The 16,539-nt window shown below is 30.3% G+C and overlaps 1 protein-coding gene and 1 long non-coding RNA gene across 2 annotated transcripts; both read left to right on the top strand.

Moving 5' to 3' along the window:
- Nucleotides 1-9,966: 9,966 nt before the first annotated feature.
- Nucleotides 9,967-13,555, top strand: LOC117925377 (disease resistance protein RPV1-like). Its single transcript, XM_034844380.1, has 2 exons — nucleotides 9,967-10,465; nucleotides 13,372-13,555. Exons 1-2 carry the CDS (start codon nucleotides 9,967-9,969, stop codon nucleotides 13,386-13,388), a joined length of 516 nt encoding a protein of 171 aa, XP_034700271.1. The 3' UTR covers nucleotides 13,389-13,555.
- A 405-nt stretch (nucleotides 13,556-13,960) lies between these two features.
- Nucleotides 13,961-16,276, top strand: LOC117925700. The gene is made up of 3 exons (XR_004653014.1): nucleotides 13,961-14,669; nucleotides 14,751-15,465; nucleotides 15,961-16,276. It is a non-coding gene; the product is annotated as an uncharacterized LOC117925700 (long non-coding RNA).
- Nucleotides 16,277-16,539: the final 263 nt, after the last annotated feature.

Genomic DNA, 16,539 nt, shown 5'->3' with positions numbered 1-16,539 from the left:
TTTAAGATTTGATTTTTTAAGAAGTTGAACTTCTTCACTAGCCTAGCTACATGTGACTTAAATATGCTAAAAAGCCTACTATAATATTTTCTTTAAGTGTGTCCAAGTTTGTTAGAAATAGTGTTGTAGGGAATAGTACTAGTGGAGGCTTCAAAGGATGAAACACTTTCATAGGCCTTAACAAAAATGGGTTTCCCACTAGTAGGAGTCACATCTTTATTTACATAACATGTGCCTCTTTATATCCAACAAACTTCCATATGCTAATAATTTCATTTAACATCTTAGTTCTTAGGAGAAAATTTTCATTTTTAGAAGCCAAGTCTTTTCTCATTCTTGCGATTTCTAGAGATAAGGATTTTTTTGTTCTCAAGGATATTTTTATGTTCATTCTTTAAAAAATTTACTTCTCAAAAAAATATATATATCAAGTTTCAAGATAATTAAAATTTCATTAAGAAGATTTACATTTTGAAGTTTGAATAAATCATTTATAGCATTTATTTTCAAAGCTCTATTGTTCACTTATAAGGTTTTGACCTTGATTTTTAGTCTTCCCTCAAGTAGGGCTTTATAAGAATCTTGTAAATTATCAAATTCTCATTAAGAATGATCATCAAATTCAATATTACTCAAAGGGTTAAAATTAGAATTTATAGATGCCACAAATGCAGTAGTATTTTCAGTTTCCTCATACCTGTTTTTCCTTATTTCAAGATTTACCATCACTTTATCTCAGAATCACTCCAAGTAAAACTTGCATAGCTTTCTTAATCTTTTTGGGATTAGGATAGTCTAGAGCCATGCATTTTAGTCCACCATTGTTAAAGGTTTCAATTTTCTTGCTCCTAGATAAGGCTTTTTTTTCCTTAAACTTATTATCAACCATTTTCCATTTTTAGAGTTTAGTTCTTGAAAATTCTTCTTGTATACTTTCATTGTATTTTTAAATTTTTTAGTTATCAAAATTAAATCATCAAAAGTCAAAATATTCTCATTGTTTATCTCAGACTCTTTTCCTTCTTTTGAAGAGGCTTTTAAGGTTATCTTCTTAGACTTCTTAGAAATAGGAAGTGATATCTCATATATTTGTGGGGATCTAACAAGTTTATCATTCCCCATAGAGTTAATGTCCTTTCTTTCTTCAATAGTAGTACTTCTCAATGATTTTCTAATAACCTTTGAATTGGGAATTTTTTTTCACCTAGGTTAAATCTAGAATTGACTATATCACTTAATTCATAATAGAATTTATAAAAACTTTCGTTCTCTTACATTTGAATGATTCAAATTTGGCAATTTGCATTTGAATTTTGAATTCCCTCATGTGTAACTAAGACAATATTTAGATTTCTTTAGTATGCTTAAATGTGGTTATCCTGTGAAACTAGTCAAGACTCACCCTATTAAAGATGTTAGAGAAAACCCAAACATTAGCTTCACTGCCCTCATTGTCTACTTTGTCCCATTCTTATTTGGGTTTTAATTCACCAATTCAACCTAGTTTTAATGACGGTTCCCAACTAAATTCCACCGTATTCCAAACATTTTCCCCTTGCACTCTTAAAAGGAATTTCATATATATGGGCTTTTCCAATTAGGATAATTGTTACTATCAAAATATGGTGGATTATTTATAAAAAATCCCACTCTTTGGAGTTTCATGATTTAAGATCTTAGAAATGTATGAAAAAAATGATTTTTAAAATTTTCCTACTCTAATACTAGTTAAAAGTTTAAGATCTTATATCGTGAAACTAACTTTAGGGTGGGGGAGGGCTGGTATGGAATAGGTAATCCTCAAATATTTAACTAAAAATTCTTTTGTTTTTTTTTCTAAGTTCTTTGATTGGGATATAGTTAATCATTAAAAACAAAGAACATTCAAATACACAATTTGACACATTTATGAGGAAAACCACTCACAAAACCTCCCAAAAACTTTCTAGATGTTCTTACACTGTCAATACTTACGTCTACCTGCCAAGACTTACATTGTTGGTACTTTAGTGCTCCTTAGTGGGCTCCTTAAGAACTTGAGAAGATGTGATCCTACTACTATGAACTCATGAATAATGATGAATTCTTTTAAGAGTTTCAAGTTAAGAGCAAAGATTAACGATGTGAAGTTTAGGTACATAAAAGTGAAATAGGATAATATGATGCATGTATATACAAGATAAACCCCAATGAACTTGGACATTATCTAGAAATCTACCAACTTAACTAATTAACCTAACAAATTGATTATAAATTATTTTATTTAAATTATATATATCTTTCATACTTTATAATTTGGTTATATTTTTTTGTACCTTGGTTAGACGTTTCGTACTTAGATTACGAATTTCATACCTCAATACTATTATTAGTACCTTAGTTACATCTTTTGTATCTCAACCACATCTTTTATATTTTAATCACATTTTACGTACATAGGTCACATTTTTTTACCTATATTGGTCATATTTTTTTGTACCTTAGTACCTTTGTAACATTTTTTTTTACTACCTTAATCACATTCTTCATATCGTGATCATATTTTTTGTACTTAAGTTATATTTCAATACTTTAATACTTTAGTTACATACCTTAATCATATTTTTGTATTTGTACCTTAATAACATTTTTTGTACATCGATCACATTATTTATGTCTATATATCACATTTTCCTTACTCTAATATCTTGATTATATTTTTTATAACCAATGATTAAAATATCATGTATGGATGGGCTTCAAAACGATATATCCCATGGACATATCGGCGGTCGACACAATCAAAGCTCAAAAATGTTTTTTTTCATGAATATATCGACCGTCAACACAGTCAAAGTTCAAAAATGTTTTTTTCTACTATTGAGGGGATTCAAACCCCCAACAAAAAGTTTAGTCAACACCTACATGCACCAATAGGGCAAGTTTGCCCCTTATTATATATCATGCACCAAATATATATATTAAACATTATCATATAAACAAAATATTAAAATAATATTTTAAACAACAAATTAATTATAATTATTTTATAATTAAATGAAAACATTTCATTTAAAATATTATCAAAAATATAAAAATTATCATGATAATTTTCTTCATAGTGTTTTTCATATCATTAATATATTAATTAAATATTAAAAATTATACATTTATTTATTTTATATCATTTAATTCAATTAAATTAAATATATCATAATTTTAATATTAAATATGTTTTAAAATTAGACATATTATAATCAAATATCACAATATTATTATCGAATAATATTCAATATAATTTAATAATCAATGTACACGTATCAAATTTATATTTTTTATTGACACATACAATATCAGTATCAAATATGATAAATTAGATTATATATATTTACATTTTTATAAATTTTAAACAATTTAGGTTCACCGATATTTTATGTCAAAATATCCATTAGTATATCTTCGATACATTTGATATATCCGTAAAATCGAAGTATCGATATATCCATAATTATCGATATTTTCATCCTTGTTGGTAACCATACCTATATTTTTGTCCTTAGTTATATCTTTATTTGTACATTAATATGCATTTTTCTTACCTTCACAATTTAATCACATATTTTGAACCTTAGGTACATTTTTTTATTACTTGATCTTATTATTTACACTTATATCACTTTTTCTTTTGCTTTACAATGCATGTTGATAATAATTTTCATACCTAAATAAAATAATAATAATAATAATAATTATAATTATAATAATAAATGTAGTAAGTTGTTGCACATGTGAATCAATATGAACCATTACATTTGATTTGAGAATATATCAATATCCAATTCAAGCAATGCAAAAACCCATCTGCTACCACCCATCAAATGAAAAACAAATATCCAACCCAAGCAATCTAAAAACTCATTTGCATCTTATGAAACTGACCACGGACTGAAAATCTATAGGCCTGAACTGGTGAGATTGGATAGGATTCTCATCCGACCAATCCACTCAATTTGTAATCATATTCTAAACATTCAAAATAAAGGTCAAGTTGGAGAATGGTCGGCTCTTGTTGAAATTAGTCCCCTTTGAACTTTGTATAGCAAAAACCGTACATGCAAGGTCCAAATTGGCCGGGCAAAGAATCATTCAAAAGTAGTCTATAATGAAGTGTTGATTAAGGATGTCAACACTTTTTACGAGAATGAGGGTATTGATTCTTGCAAGAATACATGTCAACCATTCCAAATCTTGAGTTGAAGATAGAGACCAAATGGGAGATAATGTTATCTCTTGTTGTGGAGCCAGTTGCACTTATCTATGGCCTTTGGGAGGTATGGGAGCCATGACTTGCAGAATATGTTCATTCTTTTCCCCTTTTTTATCTACTTTCTCCACCTATATATATTTCACTAAGAATGCAGATCAAACATGGCCGGGTGACCATTGTCGGGCTTTGCTTGAATAGGAAGAGGGAGGAACAAAGCCAAGGATGAATTGCCGGCAATGAAAGTTGGCAGCTTTGTCCATGGATCGGCAATTTATTTCTTGGCTATGTTGGGCTCTCTTCTTTTCACGTACTGCCATGACAATGAGATAAGCAAGTAATGCTAACTATATACTTATATATATATATATATATATAAATGTTTCCTATTCTTGAATTTATATGCAGGCACACAAATTTCGTGGAAATATCGGCAATTTTTGGACCAATATTCGAGAGTATTCAACCAATCCGTAATTTCGTTCATGATTGTCACGATATTTTGGATTTTACATCGATTCTTCCCGATCGTATTTCCGATTTATTTGGCCACATTTTGTGGGTTGGGATTTGGGAATCAAAGTGGCCCTCCCATACAAAGGAAGGCAAAAATATTATTCCCTCACAATACAAGTGTTATGATTATTAATGTTTTCCAAATCTAATTAATAAAATAACAACAATAATGAATAATTACACTTTTATTCATATTCAAATTTCATTAAATTACCTATTATAAATATAAAATTACCATAATTATATCCTCGGAAAAGTTCTTATTTATATTTTAAATTTTAAAGTATAAACTTTCAAAAACTAATATATAAAAGAAAAGATAAAAAAAATAATAATGTATTTAGGTAGTGTTTGTTTTTTTTTATTTAATTCTAAATAAAAGTTTAATGCTTAATAGTGTTAAATATTAAATTGTTTGTTTTTATAATATTTTATTTTCATTAAACATTAAAAGGTAAAAAAATTTAAAATGTTACTTTTTCTTTTAGAAAATGTCAAATATTTTAGGGTTTTTTATCCAACAAAAAATTTATAATAAATCATGAAAAAATAGGAAAACAAACCATTTAAAGTTTGAAAACAAATTACTTTCAACAAAAAGTTAAAAAAACAAACACCCTCTTAGTATTCAATCTTAAATAATTTTAAATATATTTGAAGCTCATAATCTTTTTATATTAAATATAATTTAATATACTTAAAAATATTAAAATTCAATGAAAATATTTTAATTTCCACATTAATATTCAATATATTCATTTTTATTTGTTATCAACACAAATTTTATTTTTGACTAATATCATTAATTTTATTATGCATATATTATTTTTCTTAAAAGATCTATACATGCATATTCATACTTGCTAACAATATTATTCATGTTAGGTCCAATATTATATAATTTATTTATATTTAATAAAATCAAATGTTTACCCTCAAATGTATACTTTTAAAATTCTTATTTTTAATTTACGTATCTTATATTGCTATCGAACTTCACAATTTTTTTTCTATGACAATTTTTATTATTTATATTATTATCTGTTATATCATTTATTGAAATTTTTTTTAAATATTTTTATAAGTTTTGATCAATTTCATTCCACCAATATTGTTTCCAAATTTCTATTCAATATTTCTCAAAATTTATTTAAAATTTAATTATTGATATTCTCTTACTTATTGAAATTTTCATCCTTGTTTCAGTGTGTATTATGAGTTTTTGTATAGAAATATTAATATCATGCCTATATGCGTATTGAAAAATTATAAATTTTTGCAATATCAAACAAAGATAGTAACAAAGTATTTAAAATTTTCAACAATTTGATTTGTTTTCTATTGTTTTTTTCTTTTGCCTTTTTTGTTCTCTCAAATATTGAAAATGGAAATATAGGGTCCGTATGAAAATGTTTTCAAAAATTATTTTTAAAAAATAGTTCTATGATGTTTCTAAATATTTTTTTAAAAAATAAAAATAAATAAAAATAACCAAAATATGTTTATAGAGAATACCATATTTTCTATTTTTCAGAATAGCAAATTGTGCATTTGTCTTTTTATTCTAAAAATTAGAAAACTACTTTGGAGAATAGTTAACAATCAACGGATAAGAATTCCATCCAAAAGTTTAGTTAGTCATCTCATCCTTGAACTGACAACACAATTTTTTTTTTAAAATGTTATTAAAATTAAATAGGATGTACCAAAATATTCCATGCCCACAAAAGCCATGATTATATGCATACCCCACTTTTTTTTTTTTTACTTTGCTATGTGAAATATCACACAATTTTGTTTGATGAGTTCTTACATATAATTTATGAAACCAGCTATTTGGTTGATTTAATTTTCTTGAAAATTCTTATTGACTTTCAATTGTTTGGTTTAAATTTAATTAAATACAATGCAATACAAAGAATTTTATTTTCCGTCACTTTTTCTTTCTTTCTATTTTTTTTTTCTCACATTTTTCCCTCAAATTTCTAAAAAAACAAACATAGCTTATGAGAGCAAAATCATAGAAAATGTTCAAGATTTACATTTTGTAGCCTCCAATAACACATATATGTTTCAAAATGAATACATTAATCATATAATTAACTTTAAGGTCAAGATAAATTTAAAAAACACCTTGTATTTAAAAATATTCAACCTAAGGTAAAAGGAAATGAAACTCGGGTACAAAGTTCTGCAACTACTTGTATTTCCTTATTTGGGAGCGGAATTGAACAAATTGAGAACACAATTGGAAGACATGGGAGTGGAATGGGATAGTATGGAAGCAAAACAAAAAAAAAATGTAAAAATTCACATATTTCAACTTTCAACAACACTTATATGTTTCACAATGGATAAATTAATCATATAATTAACTTTAAACTTAAAAATGAGTTAAAAACACTTCAAATTTTAAACAATCAACACAAGTAGGATAATCAATATACCCTTTACAGTGCAATCCCAAGTCTAGTATCTCTTTACAGCTTCCCCAACAAGTCTCCAAAATATACAAGAACTCTCAACCCTCACATAGAAAGAAAGAAAATTCCTTTATAATTCAAAGAAAGAGAAGAAAAATCAGAAAGCCATCCTTAGCCTTCTTCCTGCTCTAAGTGATCTTTTTATCCCATGTCCATACCCTATCTCCAATTGCTCTAACTACTGCCAACCAACACTGCGCCTCTCTTCCCGCTCTCAACAACAATCAACCCATGCAAAATAAAATAAAATAACAAATGAATAGAATAAGATAGCAACAAACACAACCCAAAACTAAACAGTAATAGCCTCAAAGCAGCAATGTAGGCCCAAAGCAAATCTAAAGACTAAACTCAAATTAAATTATAAATATATTATGGGCCCAAACTTATATCAGACTTCTTAGAAACCCAAAATATTGTAATAGCAAGCTCAATATAATTTCCTAAAGCCCACTAACTAATATAGACGAAACTCACAAACAACCCAAACACAAAAACTGGTCACTATGCAAATCAACACACTGAAAAAGGATGGTGCAATGAGAAGGTATCTACGATAACAGTAGCCATTGTCAGATAGATATGGAAAGGTGGTGGCCATGGAAAGTGGGAATGGAGATGGAGATCATCGTCGTCGGAGATGGAAAGGTGTGTGGTATTGGTGCACTATGGAAGAGATCGATGGGCATAAGAGAGAAATGGAGAAAAAAAGAAAAAATAAGGATGATTGGGCAGGAGCAAGAATGAAAATATCGGTAATCACGGATATATCGGTACTTCAATTTTACAGATATATCAAAGATATATCAGCGGATATTTTGAAAAAAAATATATCGATAAACCTAAAATTGATCAAAATTCATGGAAATATATATATATATATATATATATATATATATATATATATATATATATATATATATATATATATAATTAGAAGTATAAGAAACAGTTTAAATTTACTTTATTAAAGAATTTAATATATGTATAATATGATTTATTATATTTGATAATAATATTATATATATCAATAAAAAATATGTATTTTATAAGTGTACGTTTATTATTAAATTATATCAAATATTATTTCATAATAATATTATAATAGTAATTATAATATATCTAATTTTAAAATATATTTAACATTAAATTTATGATCCATTTAATTTAATTATATTAAATAATATAAAATAAATAATAATATATGTATAATAATTAATATTTAATTAATATATTAATGATATTAAAAATACTATGAAAAAAATTATGATGATAATTTTTATATTTTTTGTAATAATTATAATTTATTTATTTTTTAAAATATTCTTTTGTGCTGACTTTTAATATATATATATATATATATACACGTTTGGTTCAAATTAACAAAGGGCATAATTGCCCTAGTGGACATAGGCTGTAGAAGATCTTATATATGGGCAATGTGGGGAATAGAGCCCGAGCAGCAGACTGGGGAATGGGGAGCCAGGGCAGAAGGTAGGTGACTGGGGAAATTTTTGATCTCCGATATATCACCATGATTTATTGTGTCGAAACCTTTCAATACACAATATATCGCCGATATATAACGACATTTTCATCCTTGGGCGGGAGGTGGTGTGTCGTCGCCAGTAGTGGCGCCAACATCACGTCTTCGGCAACAGTGGTGGTGACTGTTGGTGATGGAAGGTGGTGTGTGTGGGTGAGGGAGAAATAGGTATGAAAAGAGGGAAAGTCAGGAAGAAAGAAAAAAAGAAGAAAATGAGGGAAGAGAGAGATCTTTAGGTTTTTTTTTTTTTTTTTTTTTTTTAAATGGATAGTGGGGATATGCAATTTTTAAATGGATGGATAGGATTTTATACCAAAATGGATATAAATAAAAAAGTAAAACAAATTGGTCCAAAACAAAAGCCAATAAACTCTAAAAATAAATAAATAATAGTAAATAAAAACAAAATAAATAAATAAAATAGGAATGGGTACGAGACAAATTTGGGGGTACAACAAGGTTTCTTAGCTATTAATGAATCCTCAAGCTACAATATCGGTTCCCTACTGTACCAAACAATTGATACCTCGAGGAGGGTGGATCTCCTCACGCTTCAACCAAATAGTATAATAAGTACCTTAATTATTCCTTTTGTTTTGTTTCTTGTCATTATGCAAGTAAAAGTAAAAGGGTATCGCACCAATGCAACAGCATAATCATGTCAAATGATGAAGAAAAAAAAAAGGTAAGAAGTAAAAGAAGAGGAAAATGTGAGGCGTGAGCACTATTCTTAAGGTCTAGCCTTCACTCATATTAACCACACAAGAATTTTGTTGACCATCAAGTCCTCTAGTCCTACTCTTCCTCTACAGAAATCCCTGGAAATTTTTCTAAGAAATTCCATCTGTCGTTCACACCCACCAACCTCTGGGTCAAAGCACCTAAAGACCCACTATTGTTGACAATCATGTAAAACAGTAAAAGACTAGAAAAGAATAATTGTTCTTCCATATTTTCTTGACTTTGAATGCTGCCCTTCTTCCCAAAAGTTTTAGGCTTCTTTCCTACCTAACTACCGAGATTAAATTGCTTAGGAAGCCACTCACCTCCCTACCTTCTTCTCAATAACAGTTTAAATATTAAGCTAGGCCTGCCTGGCTGTATCCTACTGCAAAGAGAAACCAAGCTTGATATTTTGTAGTTTTAACACAAAGGAGAGAAAAAAAAAAAACCCAAAAATGGCCTCCACCAGTACCCAAATCGTTTCTTTTTCTTCTACTTCAATCCCCCGATGGAATCACGATGTTTTCTTGAGTTTTAGAGGTGAAGATACTCGCTACAGTTTCACTGATCACCTCTATACGAGTTTGGTTCGAAGAGGTATTCGCACCTTCAGGGATGATAAACTAAAGAGAGGGGAAGAGATAGGATCTGAGCTCCTGAAGGCTATTGAAGAATCAAGGTTTTCCATAATCATATTCTCCCCTAACTATGCTCATTCAAGATGCTGTTTGGATGAGCTCCTGAAGATCATGGAGTGTAGGAAAGAAATGGAACAAACAGTTTTACCAATTTTCCATCATGTGGATCCATCCCATGTACGAAAGCAGACAGGAAGTTTTGGGGAAGCATTTGACAATCACAAAGCAGACACAGAAGAAAAGAAAGAGAAGGTGCAAAGGTGTAGAACTGCATTGACAGAAGCAGCTAATCTAGTAGGGGAGGATGTAAGGACGGGTAAAAGCTTAACCCGCTTTCAAATTTCATTTTAAGTCAGTTTTATTTACAAGTACACTAAACAAGTAGTTTTATAAAGGCATGGACAGAAAATCATGCTTTGGAGGTCTGCTAATTTTAAGTTTAGAAAATTATGTTTGACTAAGGGAATTCTAGTAACCCTGATAACTAAGTTACTTGAGTTTGTTAACATATTATCTATGTGCTGCAACAAAGCTGTATCACAATAAGTGTAAGAAGTGCAGGAATTAATATTGAAAGAAATAAAATATTTTAAAGAGTTGCAAATAGAGTATATGAATTCGGCAGTCCTATAATCATGAAGTCATCCAAAGCAGCAAAACATATTATTTTTATTGCTGGAACTTTTTAAGGTTTGGGGGAGGTGGGCAAAACTTTCATTTATAACTTGGGTTTTATTCAAGTATATGAATTGTTGGGCTACAATTTGGGTAGGTAGGTCGGGTTGATGGCTAACCCCAACTCAATCCGAATTAAGAAATAATCAACTCAAGTTCAACCCAATCCGACCTTTAACCCAAGGTATTCAATTCAAACCCAATTCAACCTCATTTTTCTAAATTCGGGTTGATTGTGTTAGGCTCAGATTATTTGGATTCATTGGGTTGCAAGATTCAAAATTCACCCATAGTGGTTTTTAAGAAACCTTTTTCTTCTATATATATTTATACCAAAATTTAAATAATAAATAATACAAAATTTTAAGATAACAATAAAAAGAAGTAAATTTAAAAAGTATATGTTGTAATTATAATTTGATGTTTTTTCTTTAAAATGTAAAAAGAAAATAAATATTATTATATAAAATAATAAACATTATAAATATTATAAAAGTATTAAATCGGGTTCAGGTTAAGTTTGGGTTGTCCGAACCTCCGTCCGAACCCAACTCAAATTGAGTTCAAGTTGAAATAACTTAATTCAAGTTCAATCCGAGTAATAAAAATATTTGCTCAAACCCATCTAAACATCGGTTTGGATTGGGTTCAGGTCGGGTCAAGCCAACTTGTCCAAGTTGCACCCTTAATGAATTGGGCAATCTAGCTAATAATTATGAGCTAGTGCAAAGTTTCATGAATTTGGAGGTTTTATATCATTCCATTTTAAGTTTTAAAAATCGAGTAGGATGACCAATTAAGGGATAACTTTTAGGACACCCGATTTAATTATTAGAGATTGTTAACATATTAGGATAAGGACCATGTAGTGTGAAAAGGAGTATAGGATGTTGATGTTACAATTCTATGGTTTAAAAAGAATATCATTATCAAGATCCGTGCAATAAATTGAGTACTTTAAACAATACCATTGTCCTGATACAGTAATTTTAGTAGAGCTTTTAGAGGTTGTAACTCATAAGTCCATCCCAAATCTTTAGAAGAAAACTTATAATCATGATCCCTCTTGAGAGTAATACTTGGTTGAGAAGATGGATGACACACCAGCAGCAGGTTGAGCCTTGTTGAACTAGTACTTGATAATGGTTTTCTAATAATAACATCATAAGATGGTAAACAATTCATATTTTGATATGTGCTCGTTGAAAAGCATATATGCCCATAAAGATCGATGTGCTTCAATTGAAAAAGATGAAAATGAAAGATCATTACATCTACTACATGTTTCTTCATATCAGTAGCCCATTTGTACTTATCATATGTTTAATCATATTTTATGATTGACAGAACCATGTATATCAAGAAAATTATTGAATTCATTTGCAGTAGATTGAACCAAGAACCTTGTTGGATGGATTCACATTTGAAAGAAATGACTTCACGACTAGGTATTGGGTTAGATGATGTTTGTATGGTTGGAATTTGTGGATTTGGTGGAATATGTAAGACAACCATTGCCAAAGTTGTCTATAACCAAATTTCTCATCAATATGAGGGTACTAGCTTTCTTCTAAATGTGAGAGAAGCTTCCAAAGATCATCATGGCCTAATTAAATTACAAAAACAACTTTTGAATGATATCCTAGTTGAAGAAACTCAAATTATAAGCAATGTTGACCGATGAGCCAATATGATACAAAACAGTCTCTGCTTTAAAAGGGTTCTTATAGTTCTCGATGATGTTGATGATTTGGGTCAATTAGAGTATTTAGTTGGTGATCATGATTGGTTTGGTAGAGGAAGTAGAATCATCATAACTACTAGAGATAAGCATGTGCTAAATGCACATAGAGTGAATGACTTATATGAGGTTGAGGGATTAAAGGATAAAGAAGCTCTTGAGCTCTTTAATAGGTATGCTTTTGGACAAATTCTTCCAAAGCATGATTATAAAAACCTCTCAGGCCACATAGTCTATTATTGTCAAGGTCTTCCATTAGCTTTGAAAGTTTTAGGTTCTCTCCTATGTAGAAAGACAATACCTCAATGGAAAAGTGAATTGCATAAATTGGAACGAGAACCTGAAACGAAAATTCAAAATGTGCTTAAAATAAGCTTTGATGGATTAGACCATACACAAAAGAAAATATTCCTGGACATTGCATGTTTTTTTAAAGGAGAAAATAAAGATTTTGTTTCAAGAATATTGGATGGTTGTGACTTCTATGTAGATATAGGAATGCTAGTCCTACAAGATCGGTGTCTTCTAACAATTTCAAATAACAAGATCTACATGCATGATCTAATACAATAAATGGGTTGGGAAATTATTTGTAAAGAATTTCCTAATGAGCCTGAAAAATGGAGCAGGTTGTGGGACCCTAATGATGTCAAATGTGCATTTGCAACCAATGAGGTACAAACCAAATGCATGAATATATAAGTTTTAATACTGTCATTTTTGTCTAAGAAGTCATATATCCAAATAATTTTGGTTGTAGTTTATCTCTTTTTTTGTTTGCCTGACCCTTTATTATTATTTTTCAGGAGATGAAAAATACTAAGGGGATATTCCTAGACTTGTCTAAAATAAAGCAAATACAATTTAGTACAAAGGCTTTTGCAAAAATGAAGAAACTAAGATTACTCAAAGCCTATTGGAAGGATCATTATGGTTCAATGAAAAAGGAGTATAAATTGCTCCTTCCTCAAGATTTTGAATTTCCTTCATATGATTTAAGATATCTTCATTTTGAAGGATACTGCTTGAAATCTTTGCCATCAAATTTCTACGATGAGAACCTCGTTGAAATCAACTTGAAGTGTAGCAACATAAGAGAACTATGGCAAGGGAGTAAGGTATGATTATTACTTAGTTACTGTGGCTTTGCCTTATATTAATTTTCTAGTTTATATTAAATTTTAAGTTTATGGAAATTTATTTACTAAAGCAAAAATTTTTATGCTTTTTACAGTGCCTCCAAAAGTTAAAGGTCTTAAATTTATCAAAATCTGAGCAGCTCATTGAAATACCAAACTTCTCAAATATGCCAAATCTAGAGCAACTATGTCTTGAAAACTGCAGAGGTTTGAATAATGTTGACCCATCTATTGGAGGGCTTTACTTGGCTGAATTTGGGTGGGTGCCAAAACCTCAGGAGTCTGCCAAGTATTGAATCCTTGGACTCTATTGAAGTTCCTAACTTAAATGAGACTGTCATTGAAGAACCACCCTCCTCAATAGATCATCTCACTGGTCTGGCAGAGTTATCTATGAGAGAATGCAAAAACTTGAGGAGTCTTCCAACCAGCATTTGGAGGTTGAAATCCCTTCAAGAACTCTATCTGGATGGTTGTTCAAACCTGGAGGCTCTTCCAGAAATCATGGAGGACGTGAAAAATGTAGATGATCTCGGTTTAGCAAAAATGGCAACAATAGAGTTGACATCTTCAATTCAACATCTAAGAGTGTTGTATCTAAGTAGCTGTTCAAAATTGGAGAGATTTTACTTTCTCAAAGGCTTGTTCTCTTTAGTAACACTAGACCTGAGTAATCAGGATTTGACGAATGGAGCAATCCCTAGTGACTTATGGTGCCTATCCTCACTGGAATATTTAAATCTAAGCGGAAACAATATTTGCCATATCCCTGTTGCCATCACTAACTTTGTAAGTTGAAAAAGCTTAATATCAGTCACTGCAAGATGCTTCAAGAAATTCCAAAGCTTCCGTCAAGTCTAAAAATGATAGATGCACATGATTGCACAGGCTTAGAGACTTTGTCAAGTCCATCAAGTTTACTCTGGTATTCACTCCTCCAATGGTTTCAATCAACAAGACTTCGGGTATGTAATATATTTGATATTGGCATGCACTTAGACTTTTTCTGCACACATAAAATTTACATGTTGCCTTGAATTGTGCAGGATCTCTGCACGCAAATGAAAGAGGAATGGGAATTAAAATTCCAAGAAGTAGGGGAATTCCAGGGTAGGTAATGCCTCAGGAAATAGGAAACGAAGTTAGAATAGAGCTTCCTGTGAATTGGTATCAAGATAACGACTTCTTGGGATTTTCTTGTTTCTGTCTTTATCAACCAGAGAAGATTTTATTTTTAAATTGTAACTTGAAATTGGGTGGTGATTCATATGAAGAAGTCGATTGTGTACGGTTTATTTCTTCATGCCAGTGCTGGAGGATTAATGGCAGTGTATCAGATGAAGTGTGGGTGCTGTATTACCCTAAGATTGATATTCAGGACAGGTATCACTCCAATCAATTCAGGCACTTTCAGGCTTCCTTTGCTGCTCCCCGATATGATAAAACAGTTTTGAATGATATCAAAAGTTGTGGGGTCCATCTTATATACTCTAAAGATCATCAACAGAATCATACCCCCTTGATGGATTTTCTTGGCACCCAAGATAATGAACACAATCCTATGCCCATGTTTTTGGATCTCCTCGAGAATTTTGGTCACAACGAATCAGCAGCCCAAGATACTAACGATATTGTTAAGAGAATCCTTGACGGTGCAGAACAAAATCAAGCAGAGGAGCCACACCATAAAAGATTGAGAGCACCCAACACTGATCTCAAGCGTTAAAACTCAGTTCATTCAAACTGTCACGAAGGTGCATTGTAAGTCATCTTCCTTTATCTTCTTAGTTAAGGAGTTCTGAATCCTAACCATTAGGCTGAACTTCATCCGTCTTTTTTTAAATTTTTTTCTTCTTAGTACTTGGTTCTAAAACTTATAATTGAAATTATCAAGCTTGAAAAGGGAAAAGCATATTTATTTTAGAATTGAAATTTGAAATGTATCGAGAATTAGCTAGGTATAGATTGCACATCCACATTACACCTAAAAAATCAACAAATTTTTGTCAGCTGGCCATTGATTTTGCTAGATTAAAACTGTTGTTTGAAGTCATTTATGTACTAAAAGCTAACCATTCATTAATAAGTTCATCATATATGCTCATTGTACTCTTAGCCTTATAGACCCCTTAAGACGAAAAAAAGTGTTAAGACCTCTCTTACATCTAAATATGATTATGATACGCTCATGGATAAAATTTGGCTTATTAGTGGTTGGTAATAAAAGATTCTAATATCAAGATTGTGATGGTTCAGGACCCAGTGGAATTGGAGAACAAGAAGGCCCATCAATGATTCTTGTTTGGATCCAAGGTCTTATTCATGGAATAACAATAGCATCACATAAGCCCTTCTTTGCAACAACTTCTTTCCCTGTATTGTTGATTCCGATTGCTTCTTTTAAGCGTAGAGGATTTTGCATGTTTCAGTCATTCACGAGCTCTACTAAGAATGTCTCTGCATGGTATCTCTAATTAAGAACTAATTGGTAAGTCATTTTCATTTCTTTTATAAGTTCATAAACAATGGGATTAAAATAGCTTAAACTCTTCATTTTATTTTTCTTACTTTATTCTCTCTCTGTTTCTTTTCTTGGATTTAAACCTATTCTGACATAATCCATGCCAGGATTCTTGTTCTCATGTGTGTTTGGCAGAAAAACCCCACTGGTATGAAAAAATCTCTTTGCCTAACAACCATTAGTTAAAAATCCACAGGCCCAACTTGAAAAATCATATTTTGATTTTATTAGGACTCAGGACTCATGACTCATGGTGAAATACTTGTTGGGCCATTTTGGCAATATTAGGACTAGAGGTATACTTCTTGAAACAT

Source organism: Vitis riparia, chromosome 11 (assembly GCF_004353265.1).
Source record: "Vitis riparia cultivar Riparia Gloire de Montpellier isolate 1030 chromosome 11, EGFV_Vit.rip_1.0, whole genome shotgun sequence".
Lineage (NCBI taxonomy): Eukaryota > Viridiplantae > Streptophyta > Magnoliopsida > Vitales > Vitaceae > Vitis > Vitis riparia.
This window is presented reverse-complemented; position numbering and strand designations above follow the sequence as displayed.